The 23,848-nt window shown below is 37.7% G+C and overlaps 1 protein-coding gene across 1 annotated transcript in view; it reads left to right on the top strand.

The window, feature by feature from the left end:
- Positions 1–23,848, top strand: part of phip (PHIP subunit of CUL4-Ring ligase complex) — a 78,264-nt gene that overhangs the window by 26,783 nt on the left and 27,633 nt on the right. Inside the window, exons 18-29 of the mRNA XM_030129281.1 lie at positions 621–776; positions 4,596–4,779; positions 4,904–5,006; positions 5,168–5,305; positions 8,260–8,360; positions 8,449–8,656; positions 9,024–9,134; positions 13,335–13,442; positions 14,851–14,975; positions 17,743–17,825; positions 17,938–18,049; positions 19,750–19,811. Coding sequence (XP_029985141.1) covers positions 621–776; positions 4,596–4,779; positions 4,904–5,006; positions 5,168–5,305; positions 8,260–8,360; positions 8,449–8,656; positions 9,024–9,134; positions 13,335–13,442; positions 14,851–14,975; positions 17,743–17,825; positions 17,938–18,049; positions 19,750–19,811 — 1,491 coding nt within the window. The remainder of the gene's footprint in view (positions 1–620; positions 777–4,595; positions 4,780–4,903; positions 5,007–5,167; positions 5,306–8,259; positions 8,361–8,448; positions 8,657–9,023; positions 9,135–13,334; positions 13,443–14,850; positions 14,976–17,742; positions 17,826–17,937; positions 18,050–19,749; positions 19,812–23,848) is intronic.

Raw genomic sequence — 23,848 nt, 5'->3', positions numbered from 1 at the left:
CATATGGACAGGGCCTTAAACAAGAAGTAATGTAGCAGTTTAAAGCCTTGGCAGGAATCGAAACAAACACAAGCAGTAGTTAAGATAAGATAAGATACAATAGGACTTTATGTATCCCACCATGGGGAAATTTCAGTTAACGGCAGCAGTGCAGAGAAAAAGACAGGTAGAAAAACCACAAATGAGTGAAAAATTACATAGAAATAGAAAAATAACAAATTTGGTATTTATATAAATATGTATTATGCAAATATTTATAGAAAAATACAATTAGAATTAAAATTAAATATTTACTTTTACATTGTACATTACATTTTTATATTTACATTGTGGTTGCACAAAACAATGTTAATGAAATATGTTAACTGAGCCGCAGGTGAAAGAAGCAAGTGGAAGAAAAATAATCCGTTCAGCTCCTTCAGTTCTCTGGATATCAAAGTGAGGGTTTTGAGCGTAAGACGCCATTGCACTTCTTCTCTTTAAAAAATTCATGGCAGCTGTTGTGACATGTAGAATGTGACCTCTTTCTTTTAACGTTACAAGAGCTGATTTTCTGATTCTCTTTTCACTTTTTAAATCCCTCTTTTTTTTTTTTTTTGTTCTACTCTTGTCGTTGTCAGGCCTGAACCAGGTGGTGAGTGAACAGGCTTTAGACGGACCCAGTCCTCTGGATACGATGATCCAGAGGCTTCAGCAGGAGCAGGATCAAAGACTGGGAACGAGTGACCCTTCTGCTTCTGCTGCTACGACTGCTATGAACACCAGAGCCAGTAGAGGTAGGACCATGTCACTAAAGGACGATCAGATACTTGTAGGCAGAGGTGGGCGATCTGGACAGAAACTCGTATCACTGGATTGTCATTGTGTTTTTAATTATAATCCAGTATTTTGTGGATTTTCTTGTAAATTTCAGAATGAGACTAGAAACAGCTGATGGCTTTTACTATTGGACAATTAAAGACTTAACCAGTGAAATCCTGAGGTATTTGTTTCTAGTTGGTATCATTTCAATGAAACACAAAACAGTGAACTAGCTGATACCTGAAGCTTCATTCATATAAAACCAAGTTATGATCGGAAAACAATAATGCAACCAGTGAGTTTTAGCAGTAGAGAAATAATACTTGCACTGTTGGATGTGCTTACACTGCAAAAATCAAAATCTTACCAAGTGTATTGATTCTCATTTCTAGTCAAAATATCTCATCACACAAAGAGTAACTTTTCAGTGAAATATAAGAACTTATTTTTAGACAATAGATCTTGAAAATCTTATTTCAGGAAATCTTACCAAAATAATTTTCACTTGTTCCATTGGCAGATTTTTTTTGCTTAATTCAAGATTTTTTTTTTTTTTGCTTAATTCAAGCAAAAACATTTGCCAATGGAACAAGTAAAAATGATCTTGGGAAGATTTCTCTAAATAAGGTTTTCAAGATCTGTTGTCTAACAATAAGTTCTTATATCTCCCTGAAAAGTTACTCTTTAGGTGATTATGTCTTATTTTAAGTGTGATGAGATCTTTTGACTAGAAATGAGAAAAATACACTTGGTAAGATTTTGTTTTTTGCAGTGTAGTGTTAGCTTAGGGGTGTAAAACTTCAAGATTCAAGATTCCTTTTATTGTCATTGCATATACAGAGCATACACAATGAAATTTATAAAGACCATACTTCTTGAGTTAAAAAACAAAAGGAAATATACAATATAGAATGCATAAATAGTACAAAAACAATGAAGTAAAAACACTAAACCCCCCTTGCCCCTCTCCCATTCAGTCAAGTCACACATTCAGACTTATGTGCAGACAGTGACAGATAAGTATAATAATTGTTCATTTTTCATTAGTGCACATTGTTGATTGTTGAAAATTTGTTAAGTTGGTGTGTTTTTTTTTATGAAATTATCCATGACATGCTGGTCTCAGACTGTTTAAGTGCTTTAAGTGCTCGTTGTTTTAGTTGTGTTACATTCTCTAAAGGCTGCTTTTGTTCAGGTTTTAGCTGGTGTTCTTCTGGTTGTGTAGATGCGTTGCATGTATATATTGCTGCTAGCGTCGCATACCAATCCTGCTGGTTTTGACAGACTATCATGTGATTAGCTTGCAGTCATATCATGTGTTTATGTAAAGTGTGCTGCCCTGAAAGTTGTTAAATAAAACCATTGTAAGTTAATGGTAGTGGGTGCTGTACACTGTTATTGCTGTAGAGGAGCAGAAAGAAGGCAGCGAAGAGCATCTGAGTAAGTGTCAGGATTTTGGGGAGAAAATGACCAGTGCCCCCTACATAGACATCGGTGCTCTGGTTTTGATCGTTTGATCAAATACAGGTTTGGCTAATGTCAACAAATGACCAGCTCTCGAAGAACAAATCTTCCACTGAACCTTTAAAGGAGTGATATTTAGCGTTTTTTTTTTTTTTTCCAAATGGAATTATGCATTTTAAAACATTTCCCTGTGGTCTACATAAACTGTAAATGCTATACTTGGATCTGAATTCTTCATTGATTAAACTCCACAGGTCCATCTTCAACCCTAGTTTTGAGTAAGGATGTAAGAAAATATCGGTTCAGCAATATATTGCGATATTTCATTTCAAGGTACTGTATCGTATTAAAAATTACTGTATCAATATTTTTTGGTATTTATTAAAATGCAGACATGGTGAGGGTTCAGTTAAGGTTTTTGGTTTTAGTTATTTTTCATTTATTATTATTTAACACTGTTTTGTTAAATAATGGGTATTTCAAGCATCCTAAAAGCACCTTTTACTGTCTGAAAGGGGCAGATGTTAGTTCCTTTGTTGGGATTGCACAAAAATGATGTTTGATGATTCAGGGACTGTCCACTATGCCTTGTTTACACAACTAATGGAATATCAACATTTGAGCAGGATCTTAAACTGTAATGTCTGTAAAACATAATTTAAGTTTTAACAGAGGAAAGTTTTGAGACATAGCATTAGATCCTGTTCTGATCAAATAAACATGTTTAGTATTTGTGCATATTTCTGGTGTAATTACATTTTTCCAGGAAATAATCTTTAAAAACAAAACGAAAAATATCATCTTGTTAACAATATCATGATATATCATATCATGATTCTAGTAATGTGATTTGTATCGTATCACCAGATTTTTGCCAGTACACACCCCAATTTCTGAGTAATGACTCCAGAAAGGTAGTTTTGAGCGCTGGCCCTTTAAATCCAAATGAGCCACTTCACGCCACACCCCCTCCAGGTTGTTGGCTGTGCTGCTCTGTCCCATTCAGCCAACAACTGAACATTTTCGGTAATCGGTTCAAAGTTTGGACATATTTTCAGTATGGACTACAACCACTGCTGCTGACAATTATGGCGTACTCAGCGACTCAGAAGGCTTGACCTTAATATGTGCAAATGTCACGACATAACTAGTTATAAAACGTAACAAATTAAGAAGGAATTAAAACAGGTTGTAGAAATCCACTCGCTTTTTGCCAAAATGAATATAAAGATAGCTTTGCAGCACCTGGAGGGTTCAAATTTAAACTTTTTAAACTATGAGGGTCTAAATACACAAATAAATGTACCAAAGACTAATGAAAGTGGGTTTAGCTAAATATGAACCCTTTAAGGCAAAATCTTCAGTGCTCAAAAAATATCCATCAATACAGATGATTACTTTGGTATTAATATAACTATAAATACTTTTATTATTATTATTATTATTATTATTATTATTATTTTATATAGATTATTATAGTATAATTTTACTTTTTTAATTCAAATGAAGAGTTGTAAGTCTCAGTGAACAATAACTTAATGATAAATGAATAAAAACTCAAGTGCAATCAAAACAGTTCTCAGAAAGGATATCTGAAAGTGACATCCCCATATGTGCTTTTCAAATCCTGTCACTTAATTAGACATTTGTCCTGCAATTTCCACTCATGCATGAACGAAGCGATGGCAGTAATGGAAAAAATATTTGCACACTGGCTTATCTGTGTGATTCACAGGCAATGCAAATTGGTGTGATTTTCTTATTTTTTTTCACTCACTTGAAAAAGTAAGGATGAGTCAGATTTTAATTCATGGTCTTCATTTCACATAAACCTACTTGAGCTGTCTGCATAATGTGCCATTTATACAGTGTGTTACCAACAGAAGCTGGCCAGATACAAGCCTAAGATCTAGTGTATGTATAATGAGTGTGTGTATGATTACCTTGTGAAAAATATGTTAAACTCACTGCACATTATTTATTACATTTACTACTTTGAAACTGGTATCTTGAAACTACTTACAGGTACTAGCCGTGGGGGTTTTATTTCACATTTCCAGTATAGCTCATTTTCAGTTTTCCAAATCTAGCATTGTTAATGGTGCAAATCCCACAGAAACAAAGAAATTAATTCAAACACTTCTCTCATGAACAATGACTTTTTTTAATCAAACGCTTTGTTAGTTTCTGCTAATTAAATTTCTTCACATAAAATACACTGAAGTGTTGATATGGAGCGTTGAAATCGACTGCAACATGGATGATTTCAGCTTCAATGTTATGGTGCATCAGATATTCAGTGTTGTCTGTTTGATGTCTCTTTTCATCAGGATCGGTTGGTTCGCCCACAGAGGTTCATTCGCCGCCTAACGTTGGTCTCCGTCGAAGTGGCCAGATCGAGGGGGTCCGCCAGATGCACAGCAACGCCCCACGAAGCCAGATGGCGACAGAGGGAGACCTAGTGGCCTGGAGCCGCAGGGTGCTGGTCCCCGAGCTGGAGGACGCCTCTGTTAGGTAAAAAAAACAAAACAAAACAAAACAAAAAAACACGCAGGGGACTAGCTGTTCATTTTCAGAGGAGGTTGTGGCATTAATTTACATCATTACGGCGTGCTGTATGTGTTTGTGCACCATGTAGACGACAGGTGAACTGGCGGGAGGCTAAAGGCGAGGAGGAGATCAATATTTACCAGTCAGAACGGAGGAGACGCACCATCCACTCTCTCCCCAAGGAGAGCAGGGTAAGTGACTTAGCACATGCATACTCGACAGAAATAGAAGAAAACAACTCTCCTCACGTTAATCAGAGCACTTAAAGATGCATTTTAATTGCTTGTTTTTTTTTAATCTCCATATGTCCTGAGTCTTCATATTTACCATTCACTGTTCTCCGCTGCTGCAGGTTCATGCTACATCTGAGGGTGCTGCGGACGAGGGGAGGCGGAGTCAGGGTAACCATGGTTATCAGACTCGTGCTGCCATGGAGGAGACGAGTCGCCAGAGCGCTGAAGCTGCAGACGAGGATGAGAGCACCTCTGAGGTAGATGCACTATAGTTACCATGTTTTAAATTTAACTTTTTGTGCTGAGGGCAGCGCTAGAGGATGTTCTCTTAAAAGGAGCTTAGAAATGGATCATGAAACTCATAGTAGTTGTTTAGTTTGACTTTATTTGGTCCTTTTGCTTGATGCTGTTATGTTCTGCGTGTTCTAGTGATAGGCAGTTTAACCGTGTTATACTGTATATTGTCCAGGGTTCCCATTCCCAGTCTTGAAAGTCTTGAATTTACAAATCTGCATTTAATACCTTAAAAAAGTCTTTAAAAGGTATTACATTTGAAATGGTAGGTCTTAAGTTATGTTGCCGTATTGTGTTTAAATGTGTCTGTTAAATGTCTAAGCTGCAAAGAAAGTACCGTGAGTCGACTCAGGATGTATTCACACCCGGAAAGTCCTTTGGTCCGTTTATTTGATTTAGATCGAATGCGGACTTTATATTTTTCGTTTGGGTCGGATCGCATTCTCATGGGACTTTTTGCTAGTGGACCAAAATGTGTAAACAGAAGCATGCATGTGACAAACTGTGCTGGCATTGGACAGAAAAGTCGAGGGTGGGTTGAATTAGAGACGGTGGGTGTTGTTGAAGCAGTTATCGTTTTCGGAATATGTATTCTATTTTTACAGACACAAATTTACAAAAATAATGTTAACTGTCAAGAACAGGTTAGTAAAATGGGCATCTGACCAAATGTCAATGAGACATTCCATTTCCTCATTGCTCCACGTCTGTCCACGGCTCATGGTTGCTGCTATGGGCTGCTACTTCGTGTTGTGACTGCTGTGGTCAGGCACACTTGGATTAATCAGTGTGTCTAATAATGAAAGACAGGAAATAAAGGAGTCAGCTGAAGTTCAGGAAGTAGTGGGGCTGTGCACAGAGCCCATTAACTCTGACAACCGGTGTGACTCGGCTACTTCCAGCGCCTACAGTGGCTCGTCAAGCACAAAAAGGCACATGGTTCCTTGGTTTGTTTTGGACAGTTATATTCACATCAGAAGTGAACTGTCCCAGAGTCCGTTTGGAAACAGTCCGCTTGTTTGATTCAAATCAGAGTTTGCATGTTTGTATTCACACCTAAAAAAAAGTCCAGACTTTCTGGAGAAACAAACTCTGGTCCGTTTTAAACAGACCAAAGGAAGAAGATGTGAATACACGTTTAGTTCCACCCGTTCCAACCCAACAATTTATACTGAAATTAGGAACCAGTTATCGCTAACGTTGCAGCGCCCCAGGTGAGAAATGACTCGGAACAGTGGGAATCAAGGCATTGGAGTAAATAACTACATTTTCCTAAATTCTAGGAGTCATGAATTTTTGCCAGTATGGCTGTGAAATGGGCATTAAATTCTGTTCTAAGTAGTCTCAAAAAGGTCAGAAAAAGTCTTAAATTTAACTTGTAGAAACCTGTAGGAACCCTGATTGTCTCACTCATGTTTCCAAATGTCACGTGATAACTTATAAGAGTATTTAATAATGTGGACCTGCGCTACATCAGCAGAATAACAATATACAGTTCTGCTGATTAGACAAAAGGCTTCAAATGTCTCTTTCTTTCCTAATGGAGCATAAAACAATGGTACTTGAGTGGCTGTGTGTTTAGCTGTTGTATGGTGGATGAACACCTGCTCATAAAACCAAAACATTTCTCCCCCGCTGAGGTGTTGAAAAGTACGACCAAGCAAATGCAGGAGAGAGGTGACTGAAGCGGTTGGTTTTATTTAGCCAACGACATGGTACTGTTTAAAACAACAGAGAGCCAAACTGCCATTTGTTTCTAATATTATCAGTCATTTCCTTTGTCCCAAGTAGAGACAGAACATTACTGTCAGAGTCAGAAAAGTACACACTGTGCATTTGTATTACATCAGAGTTCTTGATATCACAATAATTCTTAAATATAAATGCTGGTCTTCACTGCTTGGCCTCATTTTTCTCTTTTAACCCTTAAAGTGTGTTACCCTCTAAATGATTTTTCCTCCAAATCTAACCTTTCTTAAATGAGTTATGGCCAGTGGTGGAGAATCCCAGCTCCATAAAGTAAAAGTCCTGCCATTCCAACCATTCATTGAACCAGCTCAATTTGATGAACACAACTCCCAATCCAGGTAGATGGGACGATTAGTGGAATCACCTGTGTTTAGTGAACAGGTAGAACCAATACATGGTAGGACTTTTACTCTATGGAGCTGGGATTCTCCACCACATTTATGACCATTTATTCTAATATTATTCTCTGTATTTTGCATTTTTCAGTGTAAATCAAATATTGTCCTGTATTTAATTCACTGATCAAGTAGATAAAATTAAAGCTCAGAGGATATTCAAAAGTTATTATATAAAAAAACAGAGAAAAGTGAAGAAAAAAGTGACTTTTATAGAAAAATCTATCATTTACTGAACATAAACAAAGTGTCTCCATCCACTGTCATTGATCCAGCTCCATGGGTTTTACTGGTGAATCAATGTTATAGAAGATGATGGTGTTTCCACGTTCACTACGGAGCCTCTGAACATCCGAATGGGTCATATCTGATGACCATGAAAAGATGACAAACTGTATTTTACACCAATTACTTACATGGATTGATAGGATTAGTGGATCAGCAGGTATTAAACAGTTTAAATCAGTGGATGGTTTTGGTCGATGTTGGTTGATTTGGTCTTCATGGGTTAAAGAAAAATTATTTTTTATTGTTTTTATTAGGTTACTGCTCACTGCCATTATATCTTTTAAGTCTCTTAAATGCCCAATAAACCTAGATATTAATCATGATCTTAATATCAAAATACTGTTGTTGAATGTAAATATCAGTATCACTAATGTTATATTATGTTTTGACAAAGAGAGAAAATAAAGACTGCACCTCACGTTGTGGAATGAGATTCTGATTAGAAATACTTTTATCAGAGTCCTTTCTTTGCCACATGTTTTCAGGGGGAGGTGGAGGTACGGCAAATCAACGGTCACTCCTCAGAGGAGGAGAAGGGAGAAGAGGAGCAAAAAGAGCCATGGCCGGATGACCACAGCAGCTCAAGGTGAAAATGCGTACATATATACAATATCAACATGCGCACATGCAGATAAATCTTTATATTTCATCTCCTCTGTTTGATTTATTTGCAGTGATTACTCCAGCGATTATTCAGACTGGACAGCGGATGCAGGGATCAACCTTGAGCCGCCCAAGAAGAGCGTGAAAGTGAAAAAGAAAAGCAGTGGCTCTGAAGAGGATGGAGAGAAGAAGAGGGATAGCAAGAAAGAGAGGAAGAAAGACAAAGCCGACAAAGACGGCACATTACCAAAGAAGAAGAAGCCAAAGGAGAAAAGGAAGGTTTGTGCTTTGAAATGTGCTTTGACCAAAATCATACTTCACTGCCTATTGGTGGTTGAATGAGCTCAGAGGAAATCTTAAGAAGCTGCAAAATACGTTTTTACGCATATCCTTATGCGAAGATTAAAACAAGTTAAAAAAAAAAAAAAAAAATTACCTAAGCTTCACAACAATACATCTACAGTGTTCATTTTATGTTTTTTTTTTTTAATCTTGTTAGTGTGACTTGCATGATTTGTGGTATACTTCCAAACTATGACAATTTTCAGAAATGATTAAAACATATATTTGTCTGGATGTTGTAATTAATATTAATCCTAACTGTGATCCTCTTAGTTAAACATTTGTGTCACTGTGTTTCATTCAGAGGACAGAGTTTCAGGAGCAAGGGCTAACTCTGGAGGAGTGGCTTCCCTCCTCCTGGATCACAGATACGGTACCCCGGAGATGTCCTTACATACCCCAGATGGGAGACGAGGTACACCGCCCCTCCCACATTTCTGCCACACTGTCTTCAACACATGTGCACCACATGTCTGCTTGGACCAAAACATAGGCTCATGCTTTACATAGTAACGTGATGTGTACAGCCATGTTAGCGGCCCCAACAGGCTGTAAAGCTCATTACAGATGAGAACACAGTAAATGTAAATGGAGAAACAAGGTTACTGTTATCAGAGCGTTACCATGGAACAGGCTGTGTTAATGTGGAGCTGAATGCTAATGTTAACATGCTAATGAGCATATATCTGTTTACACACTTGATGGTAATCCATTAATTAGGTAAGTCCCCATTAAATAGTAACAGCATTTCAGACAAGGCAGAGACACTGAGGGACATATTGTGGACGTTGTAGGTTTTAATGTAGTTTGTCATTTTTAAATCGGGTTAAATACTACAGAGTAGATGCTCAGATGAACGTTACCTTCACTGACCTACTAAATTCTGCTCATATGGCCTGTAATCACTGATAATTATTTAAAACTGTAGGTCATTCTATTATTTTGAATGCAAGTCCACTATGATTTGCTTTCTATTTCAACTGTTTCTTCAAACATTTAGTTAATAATTTTTAATCTATTAGTTTAATACTTTGAATTTATCTATTATCTTTTAACTTGCGCTTTGAAACGCATACATACATGACATTTCATTACATATATTGATGTTTCTGCTCCCTGACTGATGTACGCTACTTTTCATTTTATCTATAATGTTCAGCCATCAGCTTAATCTGGGCACATAATTTGTGAATTGCTGAGGTTTTCTAAGACTGGACACATCACATTGAAAGACTGTGACTGTAGCACAGTTTGACCACTATACAACACATAACCGATAACAGACTACCATAGAAATACACTGTTGTCCATAAAGGAGGAATAACTTTGTTTTCAGACACGTTCCTCCATTTATTCCTATTTATACACATCAGAAATCACCTTTGACCTGGTACAATGGTCACATACTGAGTTCCAGTTACACTTTATTTATCAACAATACATCACATTGTCACAATAATTTTATGAGAAGAGGTTAAAGTATTGTATTCCAACTTTATAGACAACAGTGTACATTTGTTTTGAACCAGGAGCTCATTTCTGGGTTACATAGTTAGTGTACCCTTCATCGCAAATAGTGAGCTAACGATGGGTCAGCGAACGCAGAGGCTTAGCGAACGCAAAATCCATTTCTGGGCTCATTGCGTTCACTAAACTATCCTTAGCTCGCTATTTGCAAATACATGTGAGTGAACAAACGTGAACGCCTCTGCTCCTGCTGTTTCCATTCATCTGTCAGCATTATGGTTAGAATGAAGAATTATTCTAGGCTATTTACACACATTTATCGTGTGTCTGGCTGGATGTCTAAGGATGACCCGAGTTACTCCGCACTGGTGACTTTATTAACAGACCTCTAAACAGTTACTGCTGGCTGTAACCACGCCGAACAACAGGACAAATGGATTGTATAGAAAGACTGAACTCTGCTCTGCTCCCTCATCCACTCACTCATACCTCATTACACGCAGACACACACACACACACACACACACACACACCCCGGTTCACTAGCTCTGCCCCTATACTGCTCTCATTCATTTATTCATTCATTCATCTCTCAAAGCCACACACACTCTGTTGTCTGCTGTATTATGTCCTGAAGTAATCTATACCTATCCATAAATCTATGCAGAGAATAAAGTTCAGTGAGCAGATCAATCCTCACGCGGTAAATTTGTTTTTGTCGGTGCAAAATGAATCGAGACCAAGACAAGACCAAGACCAAATGAGTTGAGTCTGTGACAAAACCGAGACCACAAAAAAATTGGTCTCGAGACCAAGACCGGTCTCGAGAACTACATCGCTACAAAATGTCCTGGCGAAAAATCTGATATCATCAAAGATATTGTCAAACTTCTGTTCAAAATCTTCTTTTTCAAATGTAAATATTTCAAAGGAAATACATAACAGAAATAAAGTGAAATGAAGCAACAAGAATATATCCTCATTCTAACATGGACCTCAGAGGTCCATTTTAAAATCAGCCCTGTTACGTGGAACTTGGTGAGCACAGACTTTTAACCAACTAGCCCAGAAACGGGATAATGCATTTTGCATTGCGTTGGGCTTAATGATTTAACAAGCGCAGAAAGGAGCCCCTGGGTCACTACTAGGAAAACACACAACAGACAGAGACTGACTACTGTTTTATCCATATGGCACAAACAGGAATAGATTTATAAAACTTATACCCTTCTCTGTAATGTATAAGCTAACACCATTTACATATATGTACAGTCATGTAAGGTCATGGTAGTTTTCATGATTAACTCTAAACTAATTTAATTGCTTACCAGGTACATTTAAAGACTCAGTAACTGTGTCCTGACTTCTTCTTTTGTCAGTTGTTATGATGGAGAGGCATTCATTGTCTCGCCAAAGTTCAACCAGCCTGTCTTTCATTTTAGTAGTTAAGTGTTGGTGTGTGTTTTACTCCATCTCTCTTATGGCGGTGACCTCATCAGTCACTGGTGTCAGTCACAAAGGTCTTTCCTGTTGTTACCATCTTAAACACACAGAGCAAACAGACCTTGTCAACTACTGGCTCAGGCGTTTTACAGGTTACATATTGTAATAAATGTATGTTGGAAGAAAAACATAGTGACTGGTTTTACTGTTACATTATTGTACAAATAATCTCCACTATACAGTGTTGCTAATTTTGTGTACTATATTCACAAATTGATTAGTCAAGTAACATAAAATCAGGGTGGCTTCTTCCTCTTCCATTTCAGACACAAAGTGCTATTAATGTGCTACATTGAGGTAATTGTACATTTTGTATGACGTTTTTGTTTGATCTTGGCTGGTTGCTTCACAGTAAAAAAAGAGTGTCAATTTAACTCTTAGTGGAATTTAACTCTGTTTCAGATAACATTTGGTCCCACTAAAATTTGAGTAAAATTTACTCTATGACCAGTGTCAGATTTTCAGAGTTGATTCTACTCAATTCAGTGTCAAAATTAACAATGAAATATGTAAAAATATGTAACACTGTGCTATTTTCACACTGTTTCACAATGTTAATATGATTACACTTGGTATTTTTACTTCAAATTTAGTTTAAAAATGGCTTTATAATGTTTTAATATTTACTTCTCTGCAGTGTTTGTTTTTTTTGTTTTTTTTTTCAACAGTTTGCTCCCTACACTAATATTGAAACAATGTAGAATTGCAGGGGTCGGGAAGAGTGTAAGTTTGCTTTATGGGTTTCAATCACCTAGGACATGCTTTTCCTTTGAAAGAGTAAAGTCCTCCCCAGTTGTAATACAGTAATGGCTTCACAGCGATAGTCAGGTTCTGCATTGTTCTGCCTACAGGCTTGACTAATGATGTCACATTAATAAAAGAAATAAACATAAAAAGGCCTATAAACGGTGTAAAACAGATATATTAACCTAAATAAACATTAACACAAAACTCCCCTTGAACCTCTGCGCATAAAATAGAACACAATGAGTAAAATGTCCAGTACCCACAAGGCAATGCGGCAGACTGGCATTAATCATCACTCTGTAGAGTTGAATTTTACACTGCATCTGTGCAGAACTTTACACTGACTTTTAACTACTGTTAGAGCTGGTTTACTCTCCATAAAGCTATAAATACTCTACCTAGGTTAAAGTAGCTTGACTCGGAAATATTGACACTGCATATTTTGCTGTGTTTCTGCATTCTGTGGTTTTCATCATCACAATAGACAGATAGTCTTTTCTGGAGGTTGTACACTACATGATACTATGTCTTTATTAGAAACACAGACCAAGAATAACTGAACCTGATCAGTCATCATCACATATAAATCATATTCATTACTGACAGATCACATGTGCTCTGCTTCAGGCTACAAGATGTTGTACATTTACTAAAGATCACCTCCATATCTGGTTGTTTTTTCTTTCTTAACAAATTCATATAGAGGTATATTTCTATGAAATCACTATAGCAACTGCAGAAGAAGCCCATGAGGTTAGGAGTCATTGCTCTGAAGTGAAGACATTTTTCAGGAGTATATACCGCATAGATATTGAATTACAGTAAAGTGTGTCTCATCTGCTGTTCAGGGTGTTTAGTATTTGAAATGATGCATGTGTATATGTGTGTGTGTGTGCAGGTATACTACTTCAGACAGGGCCACGAAGCCTACGTGGAGATGGCCAAGCAGAAGAAGATTTACAGCATCAATCCTAAAAAGCAGCCCTGGCACAAGATGGAGCTACGGGTGAGCAACAGTTTGACAAAGATGGATTGAAGACTCCTCTGAGAGAGACATTACTCTTTAGATCCCATGTTTCTAGAGATTTATATTGTCTCTGTCTTTGTGCGTCCAGAAACACTAAAGATAAGCTTGTAAAAGAAATCACAGTGGAGCCATTTGAGAAAAATCAGTGTCGCCAGTGCACTTCACACGGCAGAACATGCAACATCTATTAAGAATAAACCAGCAAAAAAAATGAAATCATCGAGTTTCTGAGCATATGAGCAATTTCTCTCTGCAAAAGACCGGATCTTGCTCTCAGATCTGAGATATTGAGTGACATTTTTAAGCCGTTATATGTTATCTCGGCGACATTTCACTTTTAAGGACACTGGTTTTCTGAGGTAATAACTTAAAGGCCAGGACTACAGGAAATGCAAGAATAGCACACACACTTACCAGGAATTCACAACAGTTCTTAGTAATATTTTGAGCATTTTCATGACCTGTGATGATGTAACCAAATACTATTGTTTCATTTGGGCCCTTAAAGGTACAGGCACATGGATCTGAGACCACTGGCTTAGTTTCACTTTTAACTAAATGGAGTATGTCTTCCATGTGATAAATGGTCAAAGTTTCATTCCTGTGTGTGAATTTGCATCTAAAGAAATGAGGAATGGGATTGCAATTTTATTTGGTGTATTTTTCATTTCTTTTTCTGTGCGTGGAGGCATAAATACCCATTTCTGTAGAGACACTGCACCACCACGCCATAATGCATTGCAAGCACACTATGCATCTTTGTAAAAATATTGTCAGTAGTGTGGGTGAAAAACAACATTCTCTTGAATATTTTTTCTTTTTTGTAAAGGTGTGGTGATGCCAAGGCACTGCACTCTGCAGTCTAACTTTTCTGTTCCGGAAAATCTTTGTGTCTAAACCGAACGTTGAACTTGTCTGAACTGGGACGACTGGGGCGACACGGTGGTGCAGTGGTTAGCACTCGTGCTTCACAGCAAGAAGGTCCTGGGTTTGATTCCAACACCAGTCGACAGGGGGTGGGACCTTTCTGTGTGGAGTTTGCATGTTCTCCCCGTGTCTGCGTGGGTTCTCTCCGGGTACTCCAGCTTCCTCCCACCATCCAAAGACATGCACTAATAGGTTGATTGGTTAATCTAAATTGCCCATAGCTGTGAATGTGAGAGTGATTGTTTGTCTCTATATGTCAGCCCTGCAATGAACTGGCGACTTGTCCAGGGTGTACCCCGCCTTCGCCCCTATGTAGCTGGGATAGGCTCCAAGCGACCCCCGTGACCCTAGTGAGGATAAAGCGGGTTCAGAAAAATGAATGAATGAATGAACTGGGACTCTGTAGCACTAAAGATGTGTGAGCGGTGTCATAAGTGTGTCTTTTATTTGTTGTGTTCAGGAGCAGGAGTTGATGAAGATAGTTGGGATTAAGTATGAAGTTGGATTACCCACTCTGTGCTGTCTGAAGCTTTCTTTCCTGGATCCTGACACCGGAAAACTGACAGGAGGATCCTTCTCTATGAAGTGAGTGTTTCTCCATGGACCAGACAGTGACAAATTGAGCAGCGGTTCAGAGAACTTACAATAACCCAAGTGTCTAAACCAAGAGTTTCTGAATATTAAACCTAACAAGCCTTTACAGCACAGGTGTCAAACATGCAGCCCGGGGGCCAAATCAGGCCTGCCAAAGGGTCCAATCCGGCCCCTGGGATGAATTTGTCAAATGCAAAAATTTACATTGAAGATATTAACAATCAAAGATGTTAAAATCATTTTAGGTCAATTCAATCTAAAGTGGATCTGAGCAGTAAAATACTATCATAATAACCTATAAATAATGAGAACTGCAAATTTGTCTCTTTGTTTTAGTGTAAAAAAAAGTAAAATTACACAAAAATATTCACATTTACAGACTAGTCTTTTACAAAAAAAAAAGTGAATATCTCAAATGTCAGAAAAGAAGTATGTGGAACTTTACTAATATTCTCCCTGTTATTTAATGTTTTGTGTATTTGTAGATCTACTGTGAACTGTAAGTTGTGATTCACATTTATAAGTGATAAACTAAGGTGTAATATTGTTAACACTGCACTTATTTTTCTTAATAATTTTCAGGTTGTTCATATTTGTTCATGTTATGTTCAAGTACAATTCGTAGATGTAAACATTTTAATTACAGAAGTGTATTTTTGCGTGTGTTTTAGCATAGTTAAGCATGTTTAAGCGTATTTTTGTGTGTATTGTAGGATATTTAAGCATAATTACGTGTATTTTTGCATGCATTGTAGGATAGTTAAGCATATTTAAGTGTATTTTTGCGTGTATTGTAGGATATTTAAGCATATTTAAGTGTGTTTTTTATTTTACGGAATTTACTTTTTTCACTCAAAAGTTCTTATCCTATTGTTTGTATTATTTTACTGGTCCGGCCCACTTTGTATCATATTAGACTGTATGTGGCCCCTGAACTAAAATGAGTTTGACACCCCTGCTTTACAGCATGGGTGTCAAATATGTGACCCGCACACCAAATGCAGCCAAATGGTCCAAACTGGCCCTTGGGGTGAATTTTTGAGCTGCAAAAATGACATGAAAAATGTTAAATCAAGGGTGTAAAACTTAGTTCAGGGACTTCGTACAGCCCAGTTGGGTGTCCAGTGGAATAGATGGGTAAAATAATAGCATTATAATGATTAAACAATGACAACTCCAATTTTTACCCCACCCCCCATAGGGGAGGCATTTTTGATTTGGTTTGTTTGTTTGTTTCTTAACACTCCAGCAGCAAAACTATTGGTTGAATTCATACCAAATTGGGTTTACAGATTGCCAGTGACCCAGAACAGACCTCATTACATTTTGGGAAAAGTAGGTCAAAGTTAAAATCTGTGATGAATTTAAAAAAAAAAAAAAAATTCCCCCATTTCCTTATAATGGGCGAATTTTCAAATGTCTAGCAGCAAAACCATTGGTTGAATTCATACCAAATTTGGTTTATAGATTGCCAGTGACCCACAATAGATGTCATGACATTTTTGGAAAAGTAGATCAAAGTTCCAACTTTTTATAGATTTTAAATACTTTTTTCCCTTTACTTATAATGGGTGAAATTTCAAATATCTATAAAACATCAACATTTGTTTCAATTTACTTCAGATTTGGCACATGTGTAGAGGCAGTTGATATGCTGATATTACCACATGCATAGACATGATGACATCAGCTGGATCCATGCCAAAATAAGCTATAATATGTGTGAGGGGTGGGGTTTGTTGTGCCTTGAACCACTTGTTTGTCTTTACTTTAGGGGAAAATAAAATGACATGATGACCAACCTGAGAACAATCATAAGCAAAATAAGTGGAATTTTAACAATTGTCTGCCTGTTAGGTTTTGTGTATTTGTATATCCACTGTGATCTATAAATTGTAATGTACATGTGTAAATGAAAAACTAACCCTAAAGGAAAAACGTATTTATTTTAAGGTTAAAACTGCACTTTTACATTTTTGCACAAAAACAAAGAGGTTATGTTATTATTTTACTGGTCTGGCCTGCTTGAAATCAGATTGGGCTGTATGTGGCCCCTGAACTAAAATAAGTTTGATGCCCCTGCTTTACAGGATTCCCTGTTAAGGTGTAAATTACCAGCAAATGTCTCAAGTGTCCTACTGCTGGTATAAAATATCAGCGTAACAAAAAGCACACCAGTTTATTTTTGCTTCGCAAAAACCACACAAAAGATTTTTGAGCGGTTGTTAAACTAGAAAGTTTAGACCTGGTGAAGCCTCTTTTTTCCGATGTTGCTGCAGGCAATTTTATAACACACGAAAGATCTGTCTTTTAATTTAGTTCATAAAAGTGTAACTATTAAAACAAGACATTTAAATTTTTATTTTCTCCAGTGAGAGAGCATGTGCCTCATGAGCCTCATAACATTTCCCTGTATAATGTCAAAGCTAAGCCCCAGACATAACATGATGAATACTTTACTGAAAGTATTAAGAAAAAGAAGTCTTTGAATTTGCTGTTATAATACTTGAGTATCTTAACACTTATATGAACTGTTTAGTCAGCAATATGAACCTTTTGTATATTAAATTATTGCCCTAATGTTAACACAGAAAAGGACAGAACTTGTCTTTTAATTTGACATAAAATACAGACTGTAGTATTTTCCATTTACCGTTTCCTACCACCAATGAGTGCAAAGTTAAAAATGTGACATTTATTTTTCCGTGCTCCTGCTGTATCCTTGTCCTTAAATACATAATTGTACGTCATGTTTCAGATACCACGACATGCCTGATGTGATCGACTTCTTGGTGTTGCGGCAGCAGTTTGACAACGCCAGGAGGAGGCAGTGGAGTATAGGTCAGACACTTTTGCTGTTGTACACTCATGTTTAAGGTGCACTAAGTTCACGAGGCGAGCAGTTGTTTTTTCTTCATCGAAAGACCTAAAATGTTCTGTGATGTGTGTGTAGGTGACAGATTCCGGTCAGTGATTGATGACGCCTGGTGGTTTGGGACCATAGAGAGTCAGGAGCCATACCAGTCTCAGTATCCTGACAGCCTGTTTCAGTGCTACAATGTCTGGTAAGATTTTGGATTTGTGTTATATGTACTATTAATCATACTGAAAATACTTTTGATTAAAGCCCTGTTGGATCTGATTTTCACATGAAGCCTCTGCTCTATTCCCATAAGCAAGAAAAAGCAATTTTTCTAATTTTAACGTCAGTGAATGACAAGCCTCTGTCAGCCCACATTACATGTACTTGACTGTGTGCACAGGCAGAGAAGGCAGAAATATAATGAACATAAACTGTGTAAGAGAGAACAGAAAGAAAAGACTTTGAAAGAAAACCAAAATGAGTCAGAATCAAGGAAAACCTTGATGGTGACGGGAAAGCAATCTTCTTAGAAAAATCTGCTCATACTGAGAAAACTCATCTGTTCAGATTCAAAGGTGGCAGTGAGTGCACAAAAACATAATTGACAACAAAATGCTCTTGTGCTAAGTAGCACCCCCAGAACTTCACATTAAATCATATGACATGAACATAAAAAATCAGACTTGGATGTACAGTAAATATGATTATAGTTGAAATAGAATGTCTTCAGTAAAATTGTTGGCCTTATATTTGACTAATGTTACATTATAGGACAGTTTATTAAATGTGTGCGTCACATATTGTAAGTAAAGTGTAGGCTATGGCTCGTACGCACTGTTACTTTTTTTTTACACTTAGTTTTTATTAGTTATGTATCATTTTGTCATACAGAACATAAACAATCTGTAACAAATAATAGTCACAATCTAATAGTAATGATAATTTGGGTTACAGTTATGGAATAGCAATCAAGTTACTTAATTAATTAAATTTTTAGAGCAGTAGTTTATTTAGCATTTCACAGGACTATGAGGCAAACCGCACACTAAGTGTTTTTAAAGAAACTAATCCATTTGCCCCATCTTATTATGTAAAGTTTAGCTTGCAGCCTCAGCATAAATGTTAATCTCTCCATTTTGTGAATTTCATCAACAGTTTTCGACCAGTCCTCCAGCACTGGTGGATCAAGTTGAAGCCATTTACGAGTGATTAGGCACTGTTACTTTATAAAGATCATACTTCATAAACTCGTACAGTTATTAACTACACAAACAGGGCCAATGGCTGGACTCTGTTTTGACTTTTTGTTTTGTTTTGTTTTTTTTGCTGTAAAATAGTCTCCTGGTAGACTGAGTGCTGTATTGAAGACGTCTTGAGGCTTGACTCATTACAGACAGAAAAAGAATTGTGCAGTAGCGTTTTTAAAATGCCTTTCATCTGCCAAGATTTAGTGTACACTGTTTTGCTTAGACGGACTGTAGACACATGTAAATGTGGACAAATGTGCTTGTAACACTGTCAGCTCCTCTCACAGCGTTCATTCATTAGCTCAGGACTCACCTCAGGACTTCATTGAGGAAGTGTAATACAATGGTCCTGGATGACAGCTTGGATTTGATATTTTCAAAGATGCCAAGTAACGCTGCCCTTTGTGTTCGCACCGTTAGACTTTTATTGTCAGTGACATTCTAATTTGAAGCTTTAATAAGCATATTGTTGTTTGAGTGCGTCACGGTCAAAATGTATCTGAAATGTCTTGTTTGTAAATGACAGGCATTTATTTCAGGGGAAGAAAGCTGAATGTTTGCAGTAGGTCACCTTTGCAAAACAGAAAAACCAAGGCTGCAACTGTAGATGTGCTAATGTTGATGACTCATATCAACACTATTTTTTCTCATTCAGCTGGGACAACGGAGACACGGAGAAGATGAGTCCTTGGGATATGGAGCCCATCCCTGATGATGGTTGGTCTCTCAAAAACACTCACACTATGAGGCACTAACATCGAAACAGGACACATACGTAACCACTAGCTGAAGCCTTCTCCTTTAACACTGATTCCAGAGACTGATGCAGATTTTAATCTTTGAGAGCCATAGGGGAGCCCACTGTAACCACTGGTCTGTCTCTGTTGTGTTATACTCTCATCTATATTTACTGTGATTCACTAAATATGGTCACTATAGTAACCACACCTATTTCCACACTATGTTGCCGCTGTGCTACTGTTGGAGAACTGGCAGGGGAATGTAGGATGCACTATCAGAGCATTTGTAAAGTTGTATTGTTTGAAGTCATGGTATTAAAGGGACTGAATCCCTGCAAAAGAAAACAACATATAGGAAGAGCTATGTTTTTAACTATATGTTTATCTTTAACATAAATAACCAAACAGTAAAGGGATTAATATTTAAATTATACTTATATTAAAAATGCATTCATATATACCCAACTATATTAGAAAATTACATAGTAAATCAACCAAAAACAGTACAGAAAAAGAGACATAAAATCATCCGTTTTAAAGCATAGTTTCTTCATAAAGCATTATTAAAGCATGGACTTTGACCTCAGAAATGTCAAAGGAGGAACAGTTTGCATTCGTCACTAAACGTCACATTCACACTATTTAACCCATAAAGACCTAATGCTACTCTTGTGGTATCTCCCAAATTATTTCTTCTCTTTATTTAACATTTCCTATGAGATTTATCAGCATCTATTATAAAATAATCCTCTGTATTTTGCGTTTTTCCAGTGAAAATAAGGTATTTTTCAATATTTCATGTACTGATCATGTAGATGTTCATAAAAGCTCAGATTAAAGTTGAGGGTTATTATATCAAAAACAGAGAAAACCGAAGAAAAAGTGACTTTTTCAGTAAAATATATCATTAACTGAACATAAAACAAGTGTCTCCGTCCACTGTCATTGATCAGACTCCATGGCTTTTACTGGTGAATCAGTGTTGTAGTGTTGTTCACTATGGAGCCTCTGAACATCCAAATGGGTCATATCTGATGACCATGAAAAGATGACAAACAGCATTTTACATCAATTATTTACATGCATTGATAAGATTAGTGGATCAACAGGTATTAAACATTTTACATCAGTGGATGGTTTAGGTCAGGGGTCGGCAACCTTTAACACTCAAAGAGCCATTTCGACCCGGTTTCCACCGAAAAGACAACACTGGGAGCCGCAAACACTTTTTGACATCTGAAATGAAGATGTTAGCCTATATATACCGTAAATTCCGGACTATAAGCCGCTACTTTTTTCCCACACTTTAAACACTGTGGCTTATACTCCGACGCGGCTTATACAACGATTTTACCGGTACCACGGCTTGGTGCCGCGGCGCACCTCGGTGGTGCCTGCCGCGGCGCGTGCCTGCCCCGGCGCACCTCGGTGGTGCCTGCCCCGGCACACCTCGGGCCCAACGCTAGGTGCCGTTGCACCACCGTACCATGGCTCGGTGCCAGGTACCGTGGCACCGCGGTGATGCCTCGGCTCGAGGTGCCGGTGGTGCCGCAGCACCGGTGGCACCCAGTTGTGGCACCGCGGTGCCATGGCACCTGACACCGAGCAGTGGCACTGCGGTGCAACGGCACCCGGCACCGAGCCCTGGTACCGCGGTGCCACGGCACCTGGCACTGAGCCGTAGTACTGCAGTGCCACGGCACCTAGCGTTTTTCCCCGAGGTGCCGCGGCACGTTGGTCATGCCATGGCACCTGGCATCATTAAAGGTTCTATTTTCTTCAGATATTTTTCTTTTCTTAGTTTTCTCCATACTCGGCCTACCTGGGGTTGAAAGTCTCGATAAATGTACGGCGTTTTGGCGGGCTGTCGGAGAGTGTGACGCATATTTTGAGCGACGAAAAATAATACTATATATATATATATATATATATATATATATATATATGTATATATAATTTTATTTTAATATTTCGAGATCACAATAATCTTACAATTTACAACTACAATTAAACAAACGAACAAACACAAATAAAATACTTTGTTCAGATATTGTGCAGTTTTGGTGTCGCAGGGCATTCTGCGCATGCCGGCTGCCGGCTGACACGTCAAGTGCTGTCAAACGTCTCTGAAGAAGGCGAATGCGGATCACTGAAATTGCACAAGGTCTGAAGAAAGAAGTTAAAAACTTTGACTTAATAAGAAGACATGATACACGTTTTTGAGACAAATAACATACACTTCAATCGGACACTTATAATTTATTTTCCCAAGCCACGCAGAGCCGCAACAAAAGGATGAAAGAGCCGCATGCGGCTCCAGAGCCGCATGCAGCCGACCCCTGGTTTAGGTCAACAGTGGATGTTTGGGTCTTTATGGGTTAAAGGGGTCATATTTTGCTTTTTTTAAATGGAATTATGCATTTTAGAACATTTCCCTGTGGTCTACATAAACTGTAAAGGCTATGCTTGGGTCTGAATTCTTCATTAATTCAACTCCACAGGTCCATCTTCAACCCCATTTCTGACTAATGACACTAAAAAGGTCATTTTAAGCGCTGGCCCTTTAAATGCACATGAGCCACTTCACACCCCTCCCCCTCCAGGTTGTTGGCTGTACTGCTCTGTCCCGTTCAATCAACAACTGAACATTTTAGGTAACCGGCTCGAAGTTTGGACATATTTTCAGTATGGACTACAACCGCTGCTGCTGACAAACAATTATGTCGTACTCGGAGAAATGTTCATCGGAAGTCTTGACCTTATATGTGCAAATGTCGTGACGTAACTCGTTATAGACGAAACAAATTAAGAAGGAATTAAAACTGGTTGTCGAAATCCACTTGATTTTTGCCGGAGTGACTATAAAGATAGCTTTGCAGCACCTGGAGGGTTCAAATTCAAACTTTTGGAACTATTAGGGTCCAAATACACAAATGTACCAAAGACTAATAAAAGTGGTTCGAGGAAGTTCTACATTTGTTGGTAGAGTAAGAACAAATTCGGGTAAGAAAATAGTGATGAATCCTGGATTTGTGCGTCAGTTGCCCATTGTCACGATCATTTCATGCGAAGAGGTAAAAATATTTGATTCCATTATATGAGGACCAGACTACTCACTAGTCCTTGACCTTCAGTGGCCTGCATCATCAGGCTCTCTCCTATATCAGAGACTCGTTATGTCCCTATACCCCCTCTTTGAGGCTGAGGTCGCTGGATCAGAACCTACTTATGGTCCCTCATACTCTTTTCAGAACCTGAGGAAACCGTTCCTTCCAGGCCGTTGCGCCGAGGCTCTAGAATGATCTTTCGCTCTCTTTATGCTCTTCGGACTCTGTTGATATTTTTACACTGGAAAAAATTTAAATCTTACCGAGTGTATTTTTCTCATTTCTAGCCAAAATATTTCATCACACTTAAAATAAGACATAATCACCTAAAGAGTAACTTTTCAGTGAGATATAAGAACTTATTTTTAGACAATAGATCTTGAAAATCTTATTTCAAGAAATCTTACCAAGTTAATTTGTTTCATTGGCAGTTTTTTTTTTTGCTTGAATTGAGCATAAAATTGTTGATGAATCTTGGCGATTATGTCTTATTTTAAGTGTGATGAGATATTTTGACTAGAAATAAGAAAAATACACTCGGTAAGATTTTGATTTTTGCAGTGTAAGAGTCAACTCAAAACCCACTTGTTTCTCCAGGTGTTTAACGACAGTAGATTAAGGGTTGTTATATGACCACCATATTTATTTAAATTTATATCTTTTTGTGATTGTAATTTTATCTGCTCTGTATTTGTATTTTATTGTCTTTTGGGAAGCACTTTGTGACTTCTCTTGTCTGTGAAAGGTGCTATATAAATAAACTTTGCTTGCTTACTTGCTAGTCACAAAATACTCAGAAAATGAAGTATTCATGTATCCCTACAATATAGACCCGGGCATTTCATAACGACCACTGTTCTGAAGCTGAATAATAGAACAGTAAATATGAAAAAAAGCTTCTGATATA

This window comes from Sphaeramia orbicularis, chromosome 24 (genome assembly GCF_902148855.1).
Source record: "Sphaeramia orbicularis chromosome 24, fSphaOr1.1, whole genome shotgun sequence".
NCBI lineage: Eukaryota > Metazoa > Chordata > Actinopteri > Kurtiformes > Apogonidae > Sphaeramia > Sphaeramia orbicularis.
The sequence above is the reverse complement of the archived record's forward strand: the minus strand, read 5'-3'. Positions and strand labels throughout refer to the sequence as shown.